This window comes from Ambystoma mexicanum, chromosome 1q (assembly GCF_040938575.1).
Source record: "Ambystoma mexicanum isolate Mex_15411 chromosome 1q, UKY_AmexF1_1, whole genome shotgun sequence".
Lineage (NCBI taxonomy): Eukaryota > Metazoa > Chordata > Amphibia > Caudata > Ambystomatidae > Ambystoma > Ambystoma mexicanum.
Window position 1 is genome coordinate 782,238,423 of NC_090922.1, and position 25,311 is coordinate 782,263,733.

At 45.4% G+C, this 25,311-nt stretch overlaps 1 protein-coding gene across 3 annotated transcripts in view; it reads left to right on the forward strand.

Annotated features, from left to right (window-relative positions):
• The window catches only part of SWT1 (SWT1 RNA endoribonuclease homolog), a 2,657,341-nt gene that overhangs the window by 374,126 nt on the left and 2,257,904 nt on the right, over positions 1–25,311 (forward strand). For 2 of the 3 annotated variants that reach the window (XM_069641359.1, XM_069641361.1), the window contains exon 5: positions 22,931–23,008. In XM_069641359.1, coding sequence (XP_069497460.1) covers positions 22,931–23,008 — 78 coding nt within the window. The remainder of the gene's footprint in view (positions 1–22,930; positions 23,009–25,311) is intronic. The other variant, XM_069641360.1, reaches the window with a different exon arrangement.

Consider the following 25,311-nt stretch of genomic DNA (forward strand, 5'->3'; position numbering starts at 1 on the left):
GTTCTTAAGTACAGTGCAGTCCCCAAGCACCCACAAAGGAATGTCCACACACTGTATTAGTTAAACACAGTCTTTATATAATTGAGGTTCAAGGTCATATACACAATCACAATAACTCACTTTGTGCTCCGTTAATCTACAATGGCAAATATATACAGTATTAAGTGGTACCACAATTATTATTAGATTTCATTAAAATGCATCAACTGTACTCTGGTTAAATGTCACACAAATCACTTAATAAAGGTAACCAACAATAGACATGGGAGGAAAGCAGTTGGTTAGAACAATTGGCAGAATACTGGCCCCTACCAACTAGACACAGTTCTGTGTGGAGATCCCCCACAGCCCTCCATCTGGGCAACCTGTAAAATAAGAATATATCACAAGCCCAGTCCATATATGGTTCTATAAGTCTTATTGCCTTCTATAATGTTTCTACCACCCCAATGTACCTGGAATAGCAGAGTTCGACGACGAGTCATCGACGGATCCTTCTTGAGCGGCTCCCTTTAAAGCAGGCGCCACGGATCATCGCGCTCCCTCGAAGAAGGTGAACTCGGCGTCGAGGCGGCAGCTTCGGGCCCAGCGGTGCTCGTCGACGACGATTCGAAGACGTCCTGCGAACACCTCGATGTCGATAGTTCAGGACTACAAAGAGTTTGTGAAGAACTGTGGCCCAGCAAGGGAGTTGAGTCTTCCGGCGTGTGTACGGTCTTTGGGTGGCGGGAAACCCACTGGCGGATGCTCCTCTGCGCTTTGACGGCATGGCCTTCTCTGGCGGGATAAGGTGTGTGGCGGTGCGGACGAGCGCGTCCGTAAATCAAATGTCTTAGGCAATGGAGCATGCGGCTCCGGTCGTCGATGGCATGGCGTAAAATGGTCCCCTCTTCTGGGCAACACGGGTTCGACGGGCCTCCAGCGGTTATGCAAACCTGCGAACCCCGGTCGACAGCGGTGGACTGAATGTCCGGTGCTTATCTTCGTTCTCCTTGGCGGCCCCAGTCTCCAGTTGGCAGCCTTTCGAGGGTCTGACTTCCAGGGTGCTTCGGCAAAGGTTAGCAGTGCTCGATGGTCCCTCAGAGCACGGGACGAGGGCGCCTAACTAGGTCCTCTCTTGGATCAGTCTCGACAGCTTTCTGCTTTCAGATTTCGGCGAAGGGAGGCAGCAGTCAAACTTCTTCAGGCTCGGCTTCGAGATTGAGCGTCAGTTTCAACTTCAGCTTCTGAACGAATTCTAGCAGTGAGAGGCCCCCAGATAAACTAGTTGATCGCTCATTCATTCTGCTGTGTCCCACTCAGGCAACCAATCACTCAGAAGGGCAGTCAGTCAATCAGGCATACAGTGCATTCAGGCTATTCTCCTCCCTCTCAGACACTCGCAAAAAGGAATGTGTATTGGGACAAGTACCCAGCCATTCAACACTGCACACTACATTCATACCAGTTTCGGGCAGGGCTGTCTCAGTCATTGTATTGCATACTAGAAACCAGACATCCACAACAAGAAGTGCATACCCTGCTCTGTGGGCCACACACAGGTACCCAAAAACATACACTAGGGGCACCGGGTTGTACCCCCACCCATGGGTGCCATAAGGGAAGCCCATGGGTCTGTACACCAAACCAAAAACAGGAAGAGCTGCACTGCCAGGAGTCCCACATGGACTCCTGGGCCTAAAACAATACAGAACACAAATGAAAAAGGACTAAAGGACAAGGACAGGGATGCCCTGTCCCTCCAATGCATTTCCAGCATCAGTGATTACCTACTTAATGCTGTCTGCTTGGTGCTGGTCTAGAGGCCTTAAGTAGAGCTCTGGAGGGTGTGAAAATTGGTGTTTTGCGGAGCAACTGAGTGAGTACTAAAGTGGGGGGGGCAGAAATATATAAATTGACTACATATGGGTGGGAAATTGGTAATTTTGTTCAGCAGTGTAAGTGCTTAGGTTTGATAGAACACAACTGACTCTCTTTCTGTGCAATGGACTAAGAGCTCAATGATATCTCACTTTGCAGATGCCTAAAGGGGTAATGTAATTTAAGTCCTTCCCTTTTTACACCACCAATAGAAATTGTGTTGCTGGCACTGAATCACCCGAGAATAAGAAGAAAGGGTTATTAATGTTACCCATTTTCCAATCTTTAAGTAGCCCATTGAACATGAGAAATGTACAGTTTTCCATGGTAATGCAAATGAAGCATTATTGAATGGAATCTAGAAACCATGCACAGTAAAACCTACAATTTCCTTTTTTGAAAGCAATGTATATGCGTGAGTGTTCAGTACTTGGTATTTCAAATCGAGTTTCTGGAATGCTGTTTAGGATGCTCACATGGTTGTTGGGTAGAGGGGAGGTGTTTGTTTATTCCAAATAAGTAGAGATTTAGATGGAAAGTTCTGATTTAATTTGGTTTTTATTAAATGAAAGCGTCATCCGGAACTTTCATGTATTTATGCATAGTGGGTGTGCGCTCGGGGTAAATCAAATGTGTGTATATATGGTGATGTGTTTGTTACAAAAGTCATTGTTCCTGTACAATTGAAAATTGAGTTGACTATTGTAATGATCATTCTTTATGGGAATCTCCATTGACATTAATTCATGTTATTAATAAATTGACCTGTGCAACCTTGCATGTTTCTTGTCCTGAAATGTGACAGAGGTTGTAGGGAATCAATATTATAAAAGTTGGGTGGGGATATTGAACACCCCTGTCCTGGGGGGCGGGGTGGGGCTGTATTCATCTCAACCAGATGTTGCTCGATTAAATATCCTACACAACCCTTGTGACGGAAACAAAGAAGCTGGTCCTGGGAGGCCCCCTCTACTTGCTGGAGAGCTGCAACTGCAGGGGGAGGCCTCTTGTTTCACAGTCCTGCGGAGTCCCAAATCAGAACTTGGGAGAGCGACTGATGCAGTGAGGTAGCCCATTGGGAAGCTGGCAAGTCCACAGGATGGTTCCAGAACACTTCCGTTACCTTCCAAGGGCTGGATCTTCAAACAGGGGTCGGAACTGGCTTTTCTCACAAGACCAGGTGTCAAAGCAGCAATTGGAGGGCTTCTGGAGATAAGCAAACGAGCAAGGCTTTGCTGGGACAGTTGTCAGGGAGCATGCTGAATGGCTGCGTCAAGTTCTGTATCTTAACCGCGATGCACCCCTTCGAAGAGGTCTTTCTCCAATGTCAATCTGGTGAATGGCTGCCAGAGTCCTTTTTTTATCTAGGATTCGAGCTGGAGTTGCCCCCAAGCCCACCAAAGGTTAAGGATCAGCTCCATTCAAATCATGGACAGCCTCCAGCCACCACATATGCCCAGCAACAGACCCACTTTTGCCAGGATCTCCCAATTGTGATCACAAACACATATGGCCCCTTTGCCCAGGAAGTTTGAGGCTTTGCCCCGGAAAGGGATTGTCTTATGTGGCAAACCGACCTTGAGAAGGTCAGGAAGAAGGTCAAAATACAAGATGGCCAAAGGACAGGGTCCAATCTCGTGGCATATCCATTTTAGACTATATGATTCTAAAATGTACAATATGGAAAAATGCAAAAGTGCACATGAGAATGTAAAAAAACACGGTAGAAAAATATCTACTTCCACCAGTCTCTGGAACACATCATGCAAATAACCATAAAGTAGCAAAACACAACATTAAATGGACACACATGATCCCTACTGCACCTCACTGCAAGGTGATGTGCAGTTTAAAATAAACCAGAAATTCCACAAAGAGAATCCCCCTGCACTGATAGCCATAGGGGCTGATCAGTGCCTCCAAAACGGATGAGCGTAGCAAGTTAAGTGAAACAAAAAGGCTTCGCTTGCCTCGAAAAATTGTGTTGGCTGAAAACAGCAAAACGCTGAGGGTTCCATGGCTACAGGTGAGCCTGGATTTGTTGTAGGCTGTGGTGGGTGACTAGCATACGATGATGTTGTGGCTACAGATTGTGAAGCATATTGAATCCAACTTTCCATCTTTTGATTTGGGTTGCAGTACTACAATATCGGGGCGAGCTGAATGTTACTGACAGATGTCTTTGTCCTCGTATTGGATAGAAAAGCATGATGTAGATTGTACTTGAGGTGCATTAGCAGAGATGTATATGGCTCGCACAGTGTCTAGTCAAATGGTCGACAGACAAGTGGTCGACACAATTTGGTCGACAGGACAAATGATCGAATTTTTTAAAATTTATATATATATTTTTTAGGTTTTCGTTTAGGGGAAAAAAGGGCGTTTGCGGGGGGAACCCCCCAAAAAAGGTGAAAAAACAAAAAAAAAATTCAACCATTTGACCTGTCGACCTGTTGGTGTCGACCATTTGTCCTGTCGACCATTTAGATTCGACCAAATGACCTACAACCGGCTTGCACAATTGGATTAGCAGGCTGTTGTGCAAATCAGGGTAGTATTTGCATAGTGCTCTATAGGACTCAGTAATGAAATGGCACAGGTTTGTGTATTGCAGCAGTTAGGTTCTTTGTGTGGATCGAAGTATTGTTTTGGGTGCTGCAATGCTATTTGGGAATACATTAACTGTGGTTTTGTTTTTGGCAGTACTGAAATATTATCTGCATGAAATGATTAAGGGCATGGCTTAGCAAGCAGACCACGCAGCCAGGATTGAGGTGTATTGGCAAAGTGGTATGTGTTCCTAATACAAGCTTTGCTTGGACATTTTGGAATTGTTTTCCTTCCTTACGTACCATATTTTTGTTGGAAACCTTCACTGCTGACCACCTTCTCTGAAGACTTTCTGCCCACATTGCATTTCGCCTTCCATTGGTGATCTACTTTTGTCTGTTTACCTTTGTATGAAACACCTGGGTAAAGTTTGGATGTAGATCTTAGAAGCCTTTGTGCCCCCATGTATTTTTTGCCAGCATAGCATTTTGACAAATTCGCTCTCTGGGTTATCCTGTACCCAGTATCCTGCTGCCCACTTCCTCACTGTATTAAAGCAGAGGCAAAGGGAGCAGCTGGTCACCTGGGTAGAGAGACTGATCCTCTTGACCACTAAAAGGACCGCCTGTAGGTATAGTTTTGGACCATTGCTTAGTTTGTCTTCATTGGAAGTAGCTTTAATATTCAATTTTCTAAGACATATCTGTTCAAAGTAGCTCTTGGTTTCCTTGTGTATGTGAGTGAGCTGTCTTGATGTTCCTGATGTCTTTGGTTCCCTTTTATTGTGAACTCCCAAATTTCTACCAGAGAAGAGACCTGCAACACAATTGCAAGTATTTTCATTCCTTTGTGCTATGTATGAACATCTTAGAGATGCTATTATTTCAATAGAACCTCCTTTTCCTGTCCAGAAGTAGTCTAGGTCAGGTTGGAACATTGCTGTGGCCATGGAACTCCCTTAGCCAATCAGGAGAGAGTTACTGAAGGCTCCCTTACTTGAGTGTAAGCAGGCTGGAACTCTTGTCTTTGTGCTGAACTGAGCTTGGTTACAGACCCTTGCTACTTGTTTTTTTTCAAAAAAAGGCTACATGCATTAGTGGGAGGTGAACCTGAAAGGTAAGGATTGTTTTCTACAAGTTTAAACTCTTGACTTCCTAGATAGGCACTCGGTCAGCATTTTGTAAGGCCGGGTATTATGTAAGACTTCAATACTTGGGAGATCTTGCTTTCTTTTAAAGCAAGCCGCAGAGTATTTCCTGAAGGGATTGGACTAAGGTATTTCAGTGAGGCTGTTCTGATGCTTACTGACAAGTCAAACTAGAGAACAGCCTTTTATTTTTCATATGGTCTATGTAAATGTCTTGGAACCAAAATGTTCTACATTGGTTACTTGTTGGTAGACTTCTCATTCTACCCATGATCTAAATTATTTGCCCTCAGTTTTGTTTCTATTACTATATGTGTGAACAATCGGACTAACTTGTAGTGCTTAGGAAAGCGGAAGCTGCATGGTCACTATTGATTTGTGCTTCTTTGACTTGTCTGTCCTCCTTTTCTACAATAATCCTTAGGTATTTTGGGTTGAAATATAGCATGGTGTATATAGTATACTTGGCTCTTTTCTGGACGCGTGCATATGAAGGCATAGGGTTGCTTCATTTTCTTGACTTACTGTGGCTTATTTGGGGAATGTAATGTATTGCTTAGTTTGCTTTCTGGGAATCTGTCTGGACTTTGACAAGTTGCCAAAAAGAGAATTGAAGAATCTGCTTTACTGCTCAAATATATTTTTAAAACTTCAGGGATTGTCGAAGGCTTTCTCTACATTGAAAATTGTATAATTCACGCTCAAGTCTTCTTGTCAAAGTGGGTGCTAGTTCGTATGTGGGAATTCATTGTCTTTACTACATTACATTGCAGAAAATCTACTATATTATGCAAATCAACTTCCTGAAAATTGTCCAGTTTCCAAGCACGCCTCCATTCCCAAACCCAGTTGATAGTGCCTGTAAGTTACCCTTACAGTACTGTGCCATTCCATGTCCCTTTTCTGCCAGACCCTGTGGTTCACTTCTGAAACCAGCTTTAATTTCTTCAGAATGAGTTGTTAATGCCTTTTTCCCCGCATTATTACTTTTGTCTTTTTTTGCACAATCATGCAAAGTTATTTTCTATTGATTTCTCTGGGAGACTGTTTGGAAGCAGCACCATGTTTCAGACAACATCAGGGGTGTTCGAAGCAAATCCCCCATAAAGGATTACCTTGTACACAAACTCTTTAAATCAAACAATGAAACCTTTTTCTAATATACTTCGTACTAAAGTTGTTTTTGTAGTTTCATAGTACTATAAATAATGGATCTTACTATTAATTGAAAGGTGCTATTTTACGTAATTTCAGAAGAATCCACTTCTAATCAGGCCTGCCGAAATTCAAACATGTGGCCATCTGGTTATATTCCAATCCCTGCTTTATTGAACTTGAGAATTTCTTTTCAAAACGTTTGAATCAGGTCGGCCACTGCTTGGACGCAGTTATGGCCGAAAGAGAAATAGTTCCCAGCTGCCCTCAATTTCGAACCCTGCAGTGGCACAGGACAGGTTCAGAGGCCACAGGTGCTCCTGACACTTACAGCAACACCAAAGTCTTCAGCGCAGGAGCTGCATTTAAAATATGCACCCTTGTTCCAAAAATTACACAACCCTGAAGATGTCTTGGTGGCACATAGAACTGTAAATTTAAGCCATAACCGATTTAGGGTATGATGGCCAGCATCTTTCAGACTTATCCCAGCCACATCAAATTAATTTTGCACATGTGATGGCCGTGGGGCCCAGTTCAGCTGTGGAAGGATTGTACATTCCTCCCAGACCAGGCCCACCCCTGTCCACTGACAGGGCTAACCTTGAGGGATTGCTTCACCTTGTTCCTTTGTAAAGGGCCCCCAGGGCAGCCACTCCACAGGACGGTGGCCTGGGAACTGAAACCAAGAGACACACCGTTTTACAGAGAGCTAGGCCTCGCAACTGGGGGCTGCATTTCTAAATTACTTAGATTCTGTTGAGGGGGGGAGTGCAGAGTTAGAGTGAGCCAGAGATGGGTCTGCACAGTTTTTGGAGTCTTCTGCCATCTTGATTCTCTTTGCCTCTTTCTGTTTCCTGTCCTCTTCACTTCCGCTGGAGCAAAGCACTGTCAGTGTGATATCAGGAGTGCATAGTCCACTCATTTGAAGGGCAGGGATTGGACCCCTAAAGCAGGTTAGCTTTAGTCCAATCACCTGGGGACCTATGCCTTTAATAGAAGGGATCTCCCACCACTTTTTAGAATCCTCTTTAAGCATCTTTGGATCATCACTTGAGAAGATTTCATTGAAGCCTGCTGACAGAGCAGTCCTTTCTAAAGTACTCCAGTAGTGAGGTGAAGGCAGGTGTTCCAAGGCAGAGCCCATCTTTGCCCCCTAACCATCTCCAGCTACCATTGGGGGGTGATGTGCTACTGGAACTGGACATGCCTCTGCCAGCTACTGATTTAACAAGGAACTCACTGTGTTCGACACCTGCAGTTGTGTGCCAGCCTCCCTCGTGTTTGGGGGCCAGAGAACAAGGAGCTATCTTGTCCCTGCGCCCCTGGATTGGGACTTGCAGCACCCTGAGAGCCAAACCAGCAGGGATCCTATTTGTTTTTCCATTGCACTGCTTGGAAGGTGTTTCTAGAACTGTTCAGCACATTTGAACCAGCAGGACCCTCTGTTGGTGCCTTTTGCAGTTTCATGATCTTCACACGGCATCAAGAAGTCTGGTTCGGCACTGCCAAACTGCAAAGAAGGTACTAGTGACTAACAACCCCCTTGGTCCATTTGTGGGCCCTAGAGACCGATTAGGTCACTTTGAGCCCTTTTTGCTCAAAAGTACATATATTTTTCAAGAACAGTGTTTGTTGGCTTTGCTTGCCTTTCTCCTGTGATTCATTACCCAGTGCTTCATCTATTCTATCTGTGCATATTCTGTGTTTCTTCTACAGGGATGGGCATTCCTTTATTTTGGACTGTTGTACTTAGGTGTTTGGGTTGCTTCTGAACCAAATTCACACCATTCGTAAGAGTATAGCCTTCCCTCTACCCATGTTGACACAAGGCAAAGGAGGTATGTCTCTTGACTGTGCCTGTTTTACCTTTATGGTTGTATTGGCTCTTGGTTTGTAGAAGTGTGAGGGCTGAGTGGGCGTTTTAGTCTCTACTCATCCTTGTACACCTGCATGGCAGAAGTCAATTCATCAAAGATACACAGAATGGATAATGAATATTATTACAGGACCTTTGCGCAGTATGGCTCATTTAAATGGCTTTGCGTGTATCCAAGCACACAATATTATTTTCAAAAGTGATTATAAGTATAATTCGTAAATTAGAGATTGTCTGATCACAATGTCATTACTTTGTGGCAATCTGTGTTAAAGATCCTGTAAGGATGAATTCAGTGTTTTTGTTGAATGATTCGCCTGACTCCAATAGGATAATTTTTGTCACTTGACTCGATTTGCATAAATCCAGGAATGAAGTGTTTCAGTGAAGTATGGTACTAAATGTAGATTCAAGTGCAGTATTTTGTGCACAGTAAATTTTTTCATGATTTATATTATGCTTCAGTTTAATATTGTCAGTGTTTTGGCTGAAGTGCAAATTACCACTAGTGACCAGAAATAGTAGGTGTAACGTTTAGTAAAATTCTCAAACAGCGACTTCTCATTTCTTCTTGCCGATCCCCAGTGCTTAGGAGTTCCTAGGAGGTGCAAACCTGTTGTATAGTGAGTCTAGTAAGGCATCCAACTGTAAAACCTTTTCTAGTAGCCATAGTTAACCAATTCAGCTCTATGCGCAGGGGTGAAGTGCTCAATTCTTCTTACCCTAGCAACCAACCTGGGTTGCAGCATGCAACGTTTTTTCCATGTAAGCGAAAGTAGATTTAGATAAACCAAAAAGAATAGATTTCTATATCCATTTGTGAACGGATCATGCATGAGAAGGCACAAATCAGAAATTGGAATAAAAGATTGAACTTTCCAAATAAGGCACTCAACGCTTTTTGCTGGTGCTTTTAGCTATGGAACAAAAGTGAAGGGAATACAGCCCCAATACTTGCTAAACCTAAGCTGATGAAGATGGTGCACAAAGACCAATCATTCAACTAGGAAAGAACCAAGTAACTATGACAATCATGTGTAAAGAAACTGCAATGGTTTAGTTATGTTTTAGACATTGAGAAGTCATCTAAGGCTCGATATCCTGAGAAGAGCTCTTAACAGATGGAATACACTTCGAGAGGATGAACACAATGAGGTGTCATGAGTACTGATGCATGGGTGCACCTATATTAGCCACCCACAAGATCACTCAGTGGTTCATTGTACATGTTAAATAACATAGCTAATGGGATCAAACTCCAGGGATCTTTATATGGTGTGGAGTGAGGGGCTCACTGTAATTCTTTTATCTGGTACAAGTGTTAATGTTGGTCCAAGAACAAAGCAAACAAGTAAAAAACACAAATAGTCAATTCCTGTTGGAAGGTGAATCCCTGGGATCTCCTCTTTGATCCACCATGTCGTATGTTGCTGAGGCTCATCACTAAAGGGACACCCAATCATCCAGGGTCTTTACTGTTATTGTCTCAGTGCTACAACAACGGCAGAATTTGTAGAGGGAAGCGGGTCAGAAGCTGATTTTCAAAGGTCAAACAATTGATTGAGCTTTCTCCAGAGTTTCCAAAGAAAACTGTAGAGCTTTTCAGTGGCAGGTAATTACTCAAATAATGTGTGTTAATGGGAGACTTTATTTGAGACCTAGATGCTGAGTTCTCAAGGAATCTGAGATGGTACCCTGAAATATGAAATTATTATTTTAGTTATCTCCAAAAACTAGAAAGATAATGTGCACTTTATGCCACATGAGCCGGAGAAAAATGTGGCATTTACTTATGGTGGGTGCTGGTGGCTTAGTACAGAATGGTTCTTGATTTCTACCAGAGAAAAAGGCACGTTAGTTATTTTATGCAGAAAAGATTTTATGATCTGCTTTCACAGAAAATAAGCCGAGATGACTTGAATAAATAAATCTCTACAAAATTTGAAGTCTGAATATTTTGCCTTATGAGGAGAAGCCCACGGAGTGTTGGATTTGACATGATTGCATTTAAGTGTAAAACGAATGGTGTCGGCTATAGCTAATACCTGGGCATTATAGGATTACAATAATGTATTCAATGGAACATTTGGAGAAATATATAGTTGACATTGCTGTAAGAGCATACATCAGAGAGACTGTTTTCCAGCCAACTTAAAGCACCTTTTTCAAACCATATGGCCAGTGTCATAAACGGAGAGTAATTGGTGTAGGGGAGGACTGGTCCAAGAAGACCCCCCTCGCCTGCGCTTTCTCCCCAGGTGAGGGCTATGGCTCTTTTGGGCGTCCCCTCATGCCACCCGGGCCCAGGTGGTGGAGGGTTCACCCACTGAAGACATTGCCCGCACGTATTAATTGCCCACATGTATTAAAATCTAGCTAGGCCTAGAAACCATTTTGTCTGGTAAAGATGGTGTGAGCTCAGCGCACTGTAGCGCGGCCCCCACCCTTGGAGGGCTTCAGTCATCCTTGTTGCCGCAGCACCCTGGCAGATCCGCTGCGAGCACGTTCCCACGAATAAGACGGACATGAGCTAGTGTGATACACTAACATTGTAACAGTTCACCTCCCGCAGTGTATCATCGCTCCCAGCATGACCCGGCCAGCAGGCCTAGGCAATGAAAAGAACAGTAAAATAGTCATTGGATGACAGACAATCTTTATATATTAATGTTGAGACTACTTGCAAAGGATGCTTTCTTCCACAAAATCCTTTACATTACAAAAGCCTGTAAAATGTAGAATTGCAAGAAATCATGCTTCCATGATATAAGCGATGGTGAGCCCACACCATTGCAGTTGGGTGCTAATAATAATGGAACGCACCAGGAATCTATTGGTTACGTGTATTATTGGGAAACTTACACCCCATGGGCTCGCGCCATAACTGAACTAATGCTGCTAGAGTACACGAGAAAACGAATGTAACCATACTGTGGAACTCATGTGAAGGATGCGCAAGAAATGCACTTGTCATGTGTGTATGTCTAAGCCCCTTATGTGCCACCACCGTCACGTACAGTGGCGAGTCATTTCCTATGTACTCCACCAACCCGACTACTACCTCACTTACTGCAACTGTATATGCATATAACTAAATACTGTAGTTGTTAAAACATAGTGTACGAATACGGTGTTCAGACTGGGTATAATCGAGACACATCCAGCAAAGTTGAAATGCATGTTTTAAAATAATTTGAATAAGTATTATAGAATGTTCAAATGTTTGATGTTTTTACCTAAATCAGCAACACACGAGGGAGATACCTTTGTGAAATACGTGCAAGGCCATTCCCCCTCCCACCCTGCGAAGGCTGCCAAAGGCATGAGAGCAGAGACCGCGCCGCGCTGCTTTACCTCCCCCAACCAGACTGGAGCCGCTTCAAAGACTTGTAACCCCCTCTGAAGCACCCAAGGCCGCCACCCGCCACCTGCATTATTTACAGCACAGCAGTAAACCTCTGCCTGAACACACGCGCCCCCTTGTAAACCTCACAACCCACCGGACCATCTCAGACTTATGGCCCTGTGCAATCAGGACACCCAACACTTTGACAACACCCAGCAGAACATCCATAACAACTTCTAACAAGGCAGAAAGACCTGTACCGCCCGTCCCAGGCCCTGAAGCTTAGCCCCTCGACCTATGGCCCCGGTCAACAGGACACGGGTAACTATGTCCTGACGTATTACCTCCAGACCCCTCACAAGGTGCATTCCTCCTGTGTTGCATTAACCTGTAGTATAACCTACTGGAAGATTTACTAAAGAAGATAATATTGAAACGATTGAATGACTGCGGTGTGCATGGCCTAGGGCAAATAAGTCAGGAAAGGACATTCATCTCTGACATTGGCCGCGATGGCACGACAACACCGCCCGGATGAACTCCGCCACCCTGCCAGGCCCAGCCCAACCCACGAGGCTGACCAGTGACGTCTTCCAGCCAAAGCCAACCACATCACAGCAGCACCTATAGTTAGTCGTCGCCACCCAATCCCCTTGAACTTGTGCCCCCTATAGTGTGTAGGTTCTTATGACGTTTTTTGTAAATATATACGCCTGTCTTTGCTATTGTCAGACAGAGCGCTCTCGGAGTTTGCAGAGTTCTTTGCATGCCCTATTCTGATTGATAAACTCCCATTTACGCTCACCCGCACTCTGTCTTGGCCTTATTCCCATTTTGGGAGAGTCCTTCATTGTCTCTCATTGCGGGGAGGATCGTGCTTGTTGGGGACGCTTGCTTTCATTGGTCTAGTCATTTCATTAATCTTCTTGTAATAAGGAACCAATGACTAATTCAAGAATGTTTCCTTTTTGAAGTGCTTTGGGAAGTGAAAGTGTATAGCCTTTCAGAGGGCCAAAAAACCCAAGCAATAATGAGCACCTGACGAATTATCCCAATGTAAATTGAAATTGTCTCAACAGAATCCTTCTGCAGATGGCAAGGAAGCACTGTTAAGGATAGGTTATGATTTATACCGTGCACCACTTTCATCTCCAAAAATCCCCAATAGTAAAAATCAGAGGCCTGGAACCGTTTGTGTCTCCTATGACTATGACTTCCATGATCCCTCACCAGAGACTGCTTGCTAGAGCATTTGTGAGTTGTAGTTCCAAACCTGAGGAGAGGCAATGTTGTCAGACCACTGGTAAAGGAACAATGATTATATTCAAGAGCGTACCTTTACCTAATTTGTTCTTGAAGGGGAACAAGGAAAAACATTTTTGTCTTGTGTAGATTAGACCAGCTTTTACAGTGGGCAGTGAAAGCCAGTGGGCAGTATTGTTGGATCAACCTGTGTATATTTTGTGTGATTTGTTTCGACCAAAGAGGAATGGAAGCTAATTTGAAACTAGACTTAATCTGCGTAACTCATTTTCTTTTAATTATTGGTCTTTAAAAGAAGATCTTGCGCTTTCACGATCCTCTCTGAATTTGGAAAATGTTTGTGCCATAAAGGTTTGTTGTGTTCGACGGTGTCAACACCTGAACCGAATGAGTGCAATAAATTGTGTTCACGATAGAGGGCTCTAGCAGCATTGGAAAAGTAGAGCCCATGGCTCATCAAAAAGTTAAAGCCAGTTATGATTTGGAAGTCTATCACGTTGAAAGGGATTCAACTGTCATCTTTGCACAGGACTAGAACCTGTTGAGGAGCAGCGGGAAAGGTGGGTGTAGTGTGTGTGTGCGAAAATAAGCTAGGTAACATGCAGCTTGTGCTCTGCCTTTTTGGACATTCACTTTCATTACTGCAATGAAAGCCTTCTTTTCGGTTGAAAGGTCACATAATGTCAGATAAGCTAACTGTGAAGGATAGTTGTTGTATTGTCTGCTGAAGGATGAGCCAAGAAGGGAGTCTGTGCTTTGTAGGTGCAGTGATAAGGGGTGCTGGGAACAAAGGCGACAGAGAAGCTGGGTTTTTCCACTCCTAGCTGGATTTTTCCACTCTTTGCTCTCAATGCTTGCTGTCTGCCCTTTGGCCGAGGGCAGTCTGGTAACCATGACGGGGCAGGGATTTCCCCATAAAGAGAAGAGGTATTCCTCATGAAAAAGACAGAGTTGCACCCCGGGTGATGCAGTCTCGCTGCGAGGGAGGGCGCTCCACTCCAGACAGTTAGACCACTTGATCTCTCTGCCTACCTGCTCTGGGACTAAGCAGTGTTGTGGTGGCTGAGATGAAGGTGTCTTCTGCAACCATACTAACGGTGATGCTCTTTTTCTATGTTCATGTATAATCTACTATATGTTATGTTTTAGTTGTGTGTGCATTTATATAGTGTGTGAATAAAGGGCCTGGAACGAGCCATTTTTAGCTCCAACTATTGGTCCAAGTGTGATTCATTGGCTCTTTGAGTCCAAAAACGTTGCTGGGTGCATGTAATCTGGTGTGTGAGTCTGAGGTCCCTACACGGAACAGACAGAGCAAAACGGTGGCCAAGGGTATAGGTGGAGAAAGGTTGTTAGTAACGCTAGCTGGAAGATGAGGAGGTGGAGGGGGAATGTCTAGACATTGAGTGGAAAAAAACGAAAATATACAGTCCTCAGGGTTGTGCTGTTGGCACAATATGTGTAGAGTACAGAGGAGTTGGTGGTGCCATCTTTGACATTTTGTCTTTTGTCTGTCTCAAATTGTCCTTTCAGTTCCCCTTTTGGGATGTTGTTGATTCCTTTATTGTAGGTATCCTTGTGACGTCTCACCATCAACTGATACCATTTTAGAGAACTGCATCCACTAGTCATGTGGATTCCTGGATTTCAAGTTTTTACGGTTACCTTTTAAATGTACTAAGGTAGTAAAATCAAACATGCCGGGAGAGGAAATCCATTTACTTCGTCCCGTCCCCATTCCTCCATACTTGTGGGACGGGACCGGAGCACTATGTAAAAAGCATCACATTTTTCAAAAATGTGTCCTTACTCTCTTTTTACGCAGGGTATCGCACGCAGCCTGATGGGCGATGCGTTGGGCGGAGCTAAGGTGAGTGCTCCTTAGCTCCGCCCAGCGCATCGCCCATCAGTCCTTTTCTCCGCACGATCTGGACTGGACTCACTTGCATCTTTGGGAGGTTTTTTCCTTCCAGTGTCCTTCTCTCCTGCTCCGGCTTAGCGTAGTAGTCCGTCTATGCCGTTCCGGTTACATTTTCCCAAATGTTGTCCCTGCGAACGATGCTTCATTTGGGCGGATCCCCATCCTCTTTGTTTAGAGTGTTTGGGTCCGGACCACTGTTGGTACTCGTGCTTCTACTGCGATTCCCTTTCGGTCCGGGTGCTTAAATGTCATCTGGAGTGATGGGAGGAGGTGTTTCAGCGCACTCCTCCTCTGCATTTTCAGAGCTTCATTGATGAGAAGAGACTGGGGGACTCGTCTCCGGGGTCTTCCCGGTCTGGGAGGATCTTCAAAAGCTCTGTTACCGGGGTTTCCCCTGAGGTGCCTTCTAGGCCTAAAAAGTGTACCAGAGTTTTCTCCGAGGGCCTCTGTAAGGGGCCTATCGACAACGGATTGCAATCCGAGGCCCCTCCTGTGTGGGCTGTTTGTGGGCCCAGTTCTACTGATGCAGTGGGTACCAGATCTTGCTTTGATGTCTCCTTGTCTGGAGCTTCCCATACAGACACCGGGTTATGCCCTGAGGCCTCAGTTAGGGCTTTCTGTACCAAACTAAGGTTCGAGACCCCTTGTGAGGGGGCTGGTACCGGACTCGGGTCCGAGGTTCCTCTGTTTGAGGCTAAGGTGACTGACAGTTCCAAGAGGATTGTTAAGGTCTTGTCGGTGAGGCGTACTCCTCATCGTTCCAGCTCGGGCGGTGACACCGGGTCTGTCGAGGGGGCACAGAGTGAGGTCTCTGACCGTAATTCCTCTGTTACAGGCGTGGCTGAGGTCCCTCCGTTGGAGGCTAATTTGGCTGATGGCATGTCTCAAACATCCTAGGCTACACATTACAAGCTCTGCAGAGGTTCCTTGTGTCAAGGCTAAAATGAAGACCCCTGACCCGCCTGTGGAGACCCCTGCCTCACTACCACATGTGTCGCAGTTCTCCTCAGGTGCTGACAAAATGGCGACCGTTCCCATCAAGACTACGGCATCCATTTTGGATTCCTCCCTTAGACCTACGCCATCGACTTTAAGTGCTTGGAGCGGTTTTTCAGGTGAACATCGTTTTCCTTGTGAGCATCCTTTTCGTCCTGTGTATGACTGGAACGCTCGGATGCCTTTACCGCACACCATCTCGCTCCCTGCGAAATCTGCGCCCTTGATATACTTTGATTCGAGTCGATGAAGGACCTTCTTGACAGCCCTCTCCCTTACGTCCTTTGAGCTACTCTGCTCATGAGAGGCCCCTTCCTGCCACGCCTAAACCGTCGGCAGAGGACGTCTTTTTCGGTAAATTTCAAAGGTTTATGCACTCTGACCCCATGAAGGAGTATTTCCAGGGTTTGTTTAGGGAAATATGCCCTCCATGCCTCCAGTGGCTCCTGCACCGTCGGTTCCAGCCGCGTCACCGGTGGTTCTGGCAGCTCCGCCTTTACTGGGCGGCCCCCCTCCAGCTCTTCCTCCCTTGTCTCCAATGGACAAATTTTCAGCAGAGCCAGATGCGACACAGCTTGACCCAGATGTGTCGGTCAAGCTGTGGATCTGGCGCAGGATATGCTTGAGGCTGCGGGCATCATGTCGACACCTCGGCCCGGGGCCTCATGCTTGGCTTCATGACACAATGTTTTCCAAAGTGGTGCAGGATAAAGTTCTGGGCCTGCCTTTTGACGGCAAAGAGCTTTTTCATTCATCAACAGACGTTGAACTGACCAAGACTAAAGACAGCACTCAGTCCGCCAAGTCCCTGTCCTTTTTGGTGAAACCGCCTTTCAGGGTGCAGTGGATGCCTTCGCAACCTCGGCCTTCCTCTGGTTTTCAGGGGTTTCCGGATCAGAAGACGTGTAGAGTCGATAGGCCGACAGGAAACTCCCGTCGGCGTCAGCAACAAGGCCGGTTTTTCTCTCGATCCTCGGCCTCCTCCTCAGGATCTGGTGGTCGAGCCACCGAAAAATCAGCTAAATGAGAGTTTTCTGCACTCGCACGAGACCCCGATGGGAGGGCGCATTGCGTCTCACTGGGAGGCGTGGCAGACCATCACTGAGGACCCGGTGGGTCTTGTCATTTGCTCGGGTGGGCTTCTGCTTGCCCCTTTCTGCTACCCCACCCTTCAATCCTCCCTTCCAGCAGTCGGGGACGCCCTCCCTCAGAGCCGAGGTCCAGAACCTTCTGAATCTCAGAGCGGTGGAACCCTTTCTCCTAGGGGAGCGAGGGGAGGGATTCTACTCCCGTCTGTTTACAGTGCCCAAATCCAAGCAGGCTGGCCTGCACACCATCCTAGACCTTTCCCAGTTCAATTTCTCTCTTCCCCAAGAGAAATTCAAGATGATCGCGCCCTGTCAGATAAAGTCTTCTTTGCAGAAGGGCGACTGGCTCGACGTGGTGGACCTTCAAGATGCTTATATGCATATCCTTATTTGGTGTCTGCATTGGAAATACCTACGGGTTTCCATGGGGGAAGAGCATTTCCAGTTTCGTGTGCTCCCGTTTGGCCTCAGCTCGCCACTGTGTCTTTACGAACATGTTGGTCATCGCAGCTTATCTTCGGCTACAGGGTATCCATGTGTATCCGTATTTGGACGGTTTGCTGCTGCGCAGTCCTTGTCTTCTGTCAGCCTCGAACAACCTTCAATCTCTCCTCCAGCTCCTATTCCACCTTGGGCTGTTGGTGAACTGGCGGAAATCCCCCATGACGGTCTCTCAGGACTTGATTTTCCTGGGTTTTGGTTGGAACACGATTGACTGCAGAGTATACCTGACCAGGGACAGAATGGCGGATCTGTTGGCCATGTGACGGTTGTATATGCGGTCGGAGAGCATGTCAGCCTGGTGATTCCAGAGGCTTCTGAGCCTCATGTGTGCTGGCTCTTCCTCTTGCTCGTCTCAAGATGAGGACGACGCAGATGGCTCTTCTGAGCTCTTGGCGCAAAGCAGTGGATCCAGACTCCAAAGTGATTCTGGTTCTATCCTTCATGAGGATGGACCTCCTGTGGTCGTCCTCTCTCAGCAATCTGTCAGTGGGCACTCCTTTTCAAGACCCCTGCCCGCTATTGGCGGTCATGACGGATTCCTCCCTTCTGGGTTGGGGTGCGACGTTGGATCTTCTTCAGGTTTCCGATCTCTGGTCGCCGCAGGACAGACCGCTTCATATAAATAACCTGGAGTTCCTGGCTATATTCCTGGCGCTGAAAGCGTTCAAGCCTGTCATTGTCAACAAAGTGGTCCGTGTCCGCACGGGCAATGTGGTGTCCATGTTATATATCAAGAAGCAGGGGGCGTACCAAGTGCCCTCCTCTTGTGGATCTTGCCATTCAGATTTGGGAATGGGCTGTTCAGCATGGTATCTGCTTGGTGGCAGTACACATCCCGGGCCAGATGAATGTTACTGCAGATGCCCTCTGCCGACGAAAAATGGTCAGCTACGAGTGGGAACTGAACATGGAGGTCCTCTTACAGATTTTCCATTGTTGAGGCCCACCAGAAGTGCACCTCTTCGCGATGTTGACAAACAGGACGCTTCCCCTGTATGCCTCCAGAAACGGGCTGGGAGCCTCCTCTCTGGGAGATGCTCTTGAAATTTCCTGGCACAACATGAGAGCCTATGCTTTTCCGCCTCTGCCTCTGATTCATCGGGCACTTTGCAAGCTGAGGGGCACAGTAAATTGTTCTCTTCTGTTCATAGCACCGTGGTGGCCGGCCAGGTTTTGGTTTTCAGAGCTTCAGCATCTATCGGTGTGTTCAGCGATCGGGCTTCCGATGCTTCCCAACCTGCTTCACCAGAGCGATCGGCAGTTGTGGCACCCCTCCCCACAATCGTTCAACTTGGCAGCATTTTGCCCGAGTTCAGATCCTTAGAGTGCCTCAATTTGTCCGCAGATAACATGCGCATTATTCAGGCGGCCAGGAAACCCTGGACGAGATCTCAGTATAAAAGTAAATGGCTACAGTTCTGCCACTTGTGTTTGTCTTGGCAACTGGACCCCAGGGAGGCTATGATCGGGAGGCTACGATCGACGCAGTTCTGTCTTTTGTCTCACATCTGGCAGAGTCTGGCATTCATGTTTTGTCCTGCAGGACTTATCTGTCGGCTATTGATGCTGATCTGTCCACGGATCAGTGCTCTTTTTCGCTGTCGAATCCAGTCATTAAAAGACACTTTGCAGGCCTCATGCACCTTTACTTTCCTGTTCGCAAACCGCATCCAATGTGGGATCTGAATGCGGTCCTTACGGCCCTGTGCCATAAACCCTTTGAGCCCTTGGCTACGGGAGACGTTAAGTACCTTTCGTGAAAAGTGTCCTTCTTGGTTGCTGTGACTTTGGCAAGGCGTGTGAGTGAGCTCCAGGCCTTGTCGGTGGAGCATCCCTTCCTGGTTTTTCATAAGGATAAGGTTGCCCTGAGGACAAATTCTTCCTTCCAAAAGTGGTCTCTGATTTTCATCTGACTCAGTCAATCTCCTTGCCTGTCTTCTTCCCAAACCCATTATTATCAAAAAAAGGGGTGCCTGATTAGAGTCCCAAGTCTTTCAGGCGTCATATACTGAAAAAAAGAGGACCTACAGGACAGGGAATAGCCACTTAGTACATTTATTTTTTCATAAATGCCAATAAATGTTCATTTTTAGTTTCTAAAACCTTTTTTATTTGCATAATAAATTCATAAACAATACTAAAACATTTCAATAATCCAATATTTATAAATTACACTCATACTTGTTTCACTCCTACCATTCATACTATGTTTTGCTTTTTTATAGTCAGACGAATGTCGGTGTGATAACACACAGACGGAACCATCAGAACAATAGATGGAGGACTTTTTGTAGAATTGTTCAGAGTTAGAGGTATTTTATTTATGAGGCCAATAAATCTGTATATGTCAGTAATTTACTATAAAAAAGCAAAAAATAGTATGAATGGTAGGAGTGAAACAAGTATGAGTGGAATTTATAAATATTGGATTATTGAAATGTTTTAGTATTGTTTATGAATTTATTATGCAAATAAAGGTTTTAGAAACAAAATGAACATTTATTGGTATTTATGAAAAAATAAATGTACTAAGTGGCTATTCCCTGCCCTGTAGGTCCAATCCCCTTTTTTTCTTCCCAAACCCAGCCTCAGAGGCTGAGAGGGTTTTGCATTGCCTGGACGTTAGAAGAGCTCTTAAGTTCTATCTGGACAGAACATCTGAGTTTAGGAACTCTTCTCAGCTTTTGGTGACTTTCGGTAATCCGCAAGGTAAGCCGGCCTCGAAAGCGACCATCTCCAGATGGATTGCTGCCTGTATTGCAGAGGCTTACACTGTTCAGGGTCGTCATCCTCCAAAAGGGATCATGCTCCCCTTGTGTGGGGCAAAGTGGCTGCTGTTGCCTTCCAAAAGTATGTCCCCTGGGAGACCATCGCGAAAGCGGCTACGTGGGCCTCCCCATCGGATTTTTGTAAGCATTGCTGTCTAGACCTGAGTTCCAGAGCTGATGCTCAGTTCGGTCAAGCTGTGCTAAAAAACCTGTTTTGAGTTTTCCATCCACCCGTAATTCCTGTGAGGAGTGCTTGGGAATCTCCCAGAAGTATGGAGGACAGGGCGTAGGAGTATAATAAAGTTACTCACCGTAGTGACTACCTTACTCCTAGTCCATAGTCCCCTTTCCTCCATATGCCCGCCCGCCTTCCCCTCTAATAAGGTTCCTTTGTTATTGCTTAAAGGTCTCAGACCTGGCAATAGAAAAGGACTGATGGGTGATGCGCTGGGCGGAGCGAAGGAGGGCGGGGTTACTGCCGCGTGCGGTACCCCACGTGAAAAGAGGAAGGACACATTTCTGAAAAATGATAGGGTATGTTTGATAGAGGTCATTGGTTAGTGAGATTGTCTGAGTCTCTGGTGGCATTTGAAGAGTTGTTTAATGTATACCAACTTAGAGAATCTTGGTACCGTTGCTGGTTCATCAGTTAGTTCAAATGGGGTACCGTGCATTCTTTGGCAGGGATCTCTGTAGATGCCCAGGCAGTGGGGCTCTGCTAGGGAGCCTGCTTTGTTGCGGTCTTTCTCCAATGTGTTTAGCTCTATGTCAGTGATTTTGTAAAATTGGTTGAGCTTTGAGTTTGTGTTTGGGCTATCATTAGGAAATATCACATCAGTTCCATCAGTCTGTTAAATGTATTGCATGTTGGATACTTACTCTTTATCTTGGAAGTGCTAGTAAATGTTATTGCACAATTTCTAATGTCAAATGAGCCTCCAGCATCCCAGTTATGATGGGTACTGGTGAACCTCCAGAAGAGCAGGAAAATAATATGAAGTATTTAAATCCTGTTGGTGTCTCTGGATCTGGATGATGAGTCACTGGGGAACGACATTCTGAGAAATGGAATTCAGTCTGTAAATTACTGATTGAAAATAGGCATGTCTGCATACCAACAACGTACATTCCCATTCCAAATGTAAAATGATTAATGTGCATATACTGTTTAAAAGATGCATTACTTCAAAACAGATTGGGCACTTTGCTTGATTGTCCACTGTATTGCCTGAGATGCAGGTGTTGGAGTGTTTATTTCTTCCACGTGGCCTGGCGCACCCCTATAGTGCAAGAACAGGAGGAGATGGTTGCCTACCTGGGGCAGGTTATAGTTGCTCTGGTTTAGCTCCTCCCAAAATGTGTGTACTGGGAATACCTAAGGGGGGTGTAAAAGGTCAGACTGAACTATAGTTAAACTGGTTGTCCTGGGTACGGATTTGTACAAACTGTACATAGAAAGGTGTTTGATGCACCCTATATAACTGGTGCATTAAATGTAGTGACTGAACTGCTAAAATGGGTAACATTGAGTCGCCGTTTTAGGAAAAGGTTCTATGAAGGGGGAATAGGCCAGAACATGATGCATGTGCAGTGTCGGTGTTCCCTAGGAAGTTAAAAAGTTTAAACCAAAACAAGGTGCTGCTTTTTTCAGGCTTGGCATGAGAGACTTGAGGATTTTTTGTACATTACAGTAGATCCTTGGTCACTCCTGTGTGGATGTGGAGGCTCTCTCTCTGTTTGGGGTTTACAGATATGCCTTTGCCTGTAAGTATATCCTTGGGACATAGCTCTGGGACTGGGATAGATTATGGGTTTGCAGAGCTTCTTATGGTGTCTGCTGGCCTCTATGAAATATGAATGCTGCACAAGGTAAATTAATCTAGTGGAATATTGTCCGCATTCTCTCCTCTTCCCACATTTTCCTGCTCCCATTTCTATTAACATTTGTTTATTGATGTACTGACACTTTATCATGTTTACTACTTATCTTGAAGGCTGACAATTGATTGAATTTGTTTCTTAACACATATTTATGAACTGAATACATTTGTCCCAAACCTTAGAGATGTAAGTAATTGTATGCATGGAATGAAAAGACCCCACTGGGGGTGGGGGAGGGCAAGGTGGCTTGATCTCGGAATCGTGCAGGGTTTGGTTTTTCAATGCGGACATTTGTCTGACACATCAGTGTATTATATAAGATTAATATGTACTATTTAGACAAAAGGCAGCAAAGATAGATATTAGATTATCTGATGATCAAAGGCCAGTTTGTGTGCTCCTAATATATAGACTGTTCCGAATTCAGACTTTTGACCAGTGAACAAGAAGCTGAGCCGCTGCATTGTTAAATTTGTTGAATTATTTTCTTTCAAAGTAACCTGTGAATGCTGTTGCTTTCTGTGTAAAATTGCTTAATTGTTTGCTGAAAATAAAGGTCCTCTTACTTCTAGCATTCTGTTATGTTGCAGAAGACAAAGACTGATGGTTTATCCACCCCATTGCAAGACGCAGAAGATTCAGAAGAAGAGGTAAGTTCAATGAAGCTGCAAAGCATTTGAAAACCTATGTAAAATGTTCAAATATGCCTTGTGGCATGAATTTTTAGCAATGAATATACTAGACTTATTGTATTTCTTGGTCCCTTCAGCTCTACGGATGGAACATCCGATACTGGTAGTATCGTATCATACGAACAAACACTTTTAAGAAAATTGAAGCCTATTCATAGGCATGGTCCTGTATCGGGGATCTTCCAAAACTCGTAATAAATAATTACCAAAGGTAGTCCAAAAAAGGAGCGCACACCGGGCAAGACGTAACGCGGTTTGTTATAGCTGGGTGAGCACAAATCAAACGGAACGTTGGACCAGAACTGATTGAGAGCTGACATCTGTGCATGCAGCGAACATTGGTTTTATACTTCGAATACAACGGATAAGGCATTAGAAACAGTTGCAACTCAAATGTTCATATTTTCCAATGTTCCCATGAAACTCATTGGCTAATCTACGTCCTATCGTTAGCTCTAAGCATATGTTAGTGGAACGTGATTGGAGCAAACGGGTCAACAGTATAAACATCACCTCCCCATGTGGTGCCACATCACTTCACACCTCCCAGGGGGCAATTTGCAATTAGTAAAATAACATTTGTGCTGACCACTGGGACTTTCTGCCATTGGTCAGCACCATTGCGGAAGAAACACAAGACACCCTCTGGTGGGAAGGGAGACATTCACACGGCACCTGCCGGATAACAGCCTTCGCAGACCTTGTGCTGGATACACTGAAGACTGGCCACCTCCCAGGGACACACAAACATGGTCCTCCCAGGCACGCCGCTCTGTGCAGTTTCCCCATTTCCATATCCACCTGCCGAAAGGCATTCGTAGCTATTTGAACGGTTTTCTGGCTCAGGTCCACGTCCCTTCTACCCCGGAATGCCTGTGGGACTAGCTTGCCGCCCTGTCATTACCTCACTCAGTGCTGTCTCAGCTGCTCCGGTCTGCCTATGACACTGAGCCTGAGCTTTGTCTCCCTTCTCCTTAATCCGTGGTCTGTGGACCATTTGGTCAAAGCAGGTTTCACAGGTGAAGCCCAACTTGGGGGCGGCCCTGCTAAGTGAGTTTACCTGGGATTGTTCCCTATCTCGTATTCATACACAAACTCTCTGGGCCGTTGGCATACACAGTGCAATCCTACCCTTGCATTTCCCTGTGTGGCCCTCATTCATGTTGTTACTATAGATCGTTTGTGTGCCGTGGCCAATGGTCGATTTATGTATTTGAGGCCTAATGCTTGTAGTACTCTTAACACCTCCAAGGTGAGCAATGCTTCTTGTCCTGCAATTAATTTCTCCCAAAATGTTCCAGAGGAAATGCTATCCTCCCGGACCACAAAGGTACCCAAGAATCAAAGTCTCATCTCCCGCGCCCCTTCACACTTTATCATGATGTGCTTTAGAGATTGGTTACATAAACTCGTGTCTAAACCTTGAATTGGGGAAATACCTCAGGTAGTTAAGGAGAAAAGCCTCTTGGTTTATCAAAATGGCACAAAGATTTCACCAGGACTTACTTGTGCATATCAATGGTGCGAATCCAGGCCCGTCTACCCATCACCTTCTTAACTCCCACAGGATTGGCAAGAAGATCCCCCTCACAGCGCTCACACTCACTCAGGACCTTCATCACTCATTTTTTTGAATTCATTCCCCTTTCCAGTGCAGCATTAATATCCTTATATAAAGTATTACCCTGCGGAACGATTATCAGCACATAGTGTGACAAAACGTCACTGCACATGCATCTGCAGGGAGTATATGCCCAGCTCATATCTCGGGCTGACCATTGGCAAACTATGGGGTAGCCTCAACACCTTCTTCCAGATAACTCCCACTATGTTGGTCCAGTGGACTTTCGCCGCTAATGGCTTTAATGGCTTCAATGTCAACACCATAGAGCAAGGCGGGCAGCACTTTTGCTGTGTAGAATCTTATTAAAGGTGTTAGTGAAAATACATAGACAGCAATGTGGCACGACAACTGGAGGGCCTTCCCATGTAACTCCAACTCGTGCTGTAACAATGTCGGGAATGAGTGGAATTTAAATCCTAGGTAGGTCACTTCCTTCTCGATCGGGATTGCTTGCCCAACCCCAGACCAGACAAAATGCAGGTCAGATTTCACAGGGCTTCTCAAGGCAACAATCTTCGATTTCATTGGGTTAATTTACAAGTTATTTTCTTTGACATAGTCCTCAAGCACTCAGGAGGCGCTGTAGGCCGACTGGGGTATAGTCCATAAGGTCTAGATCGTTGGCATAGGCAATCCA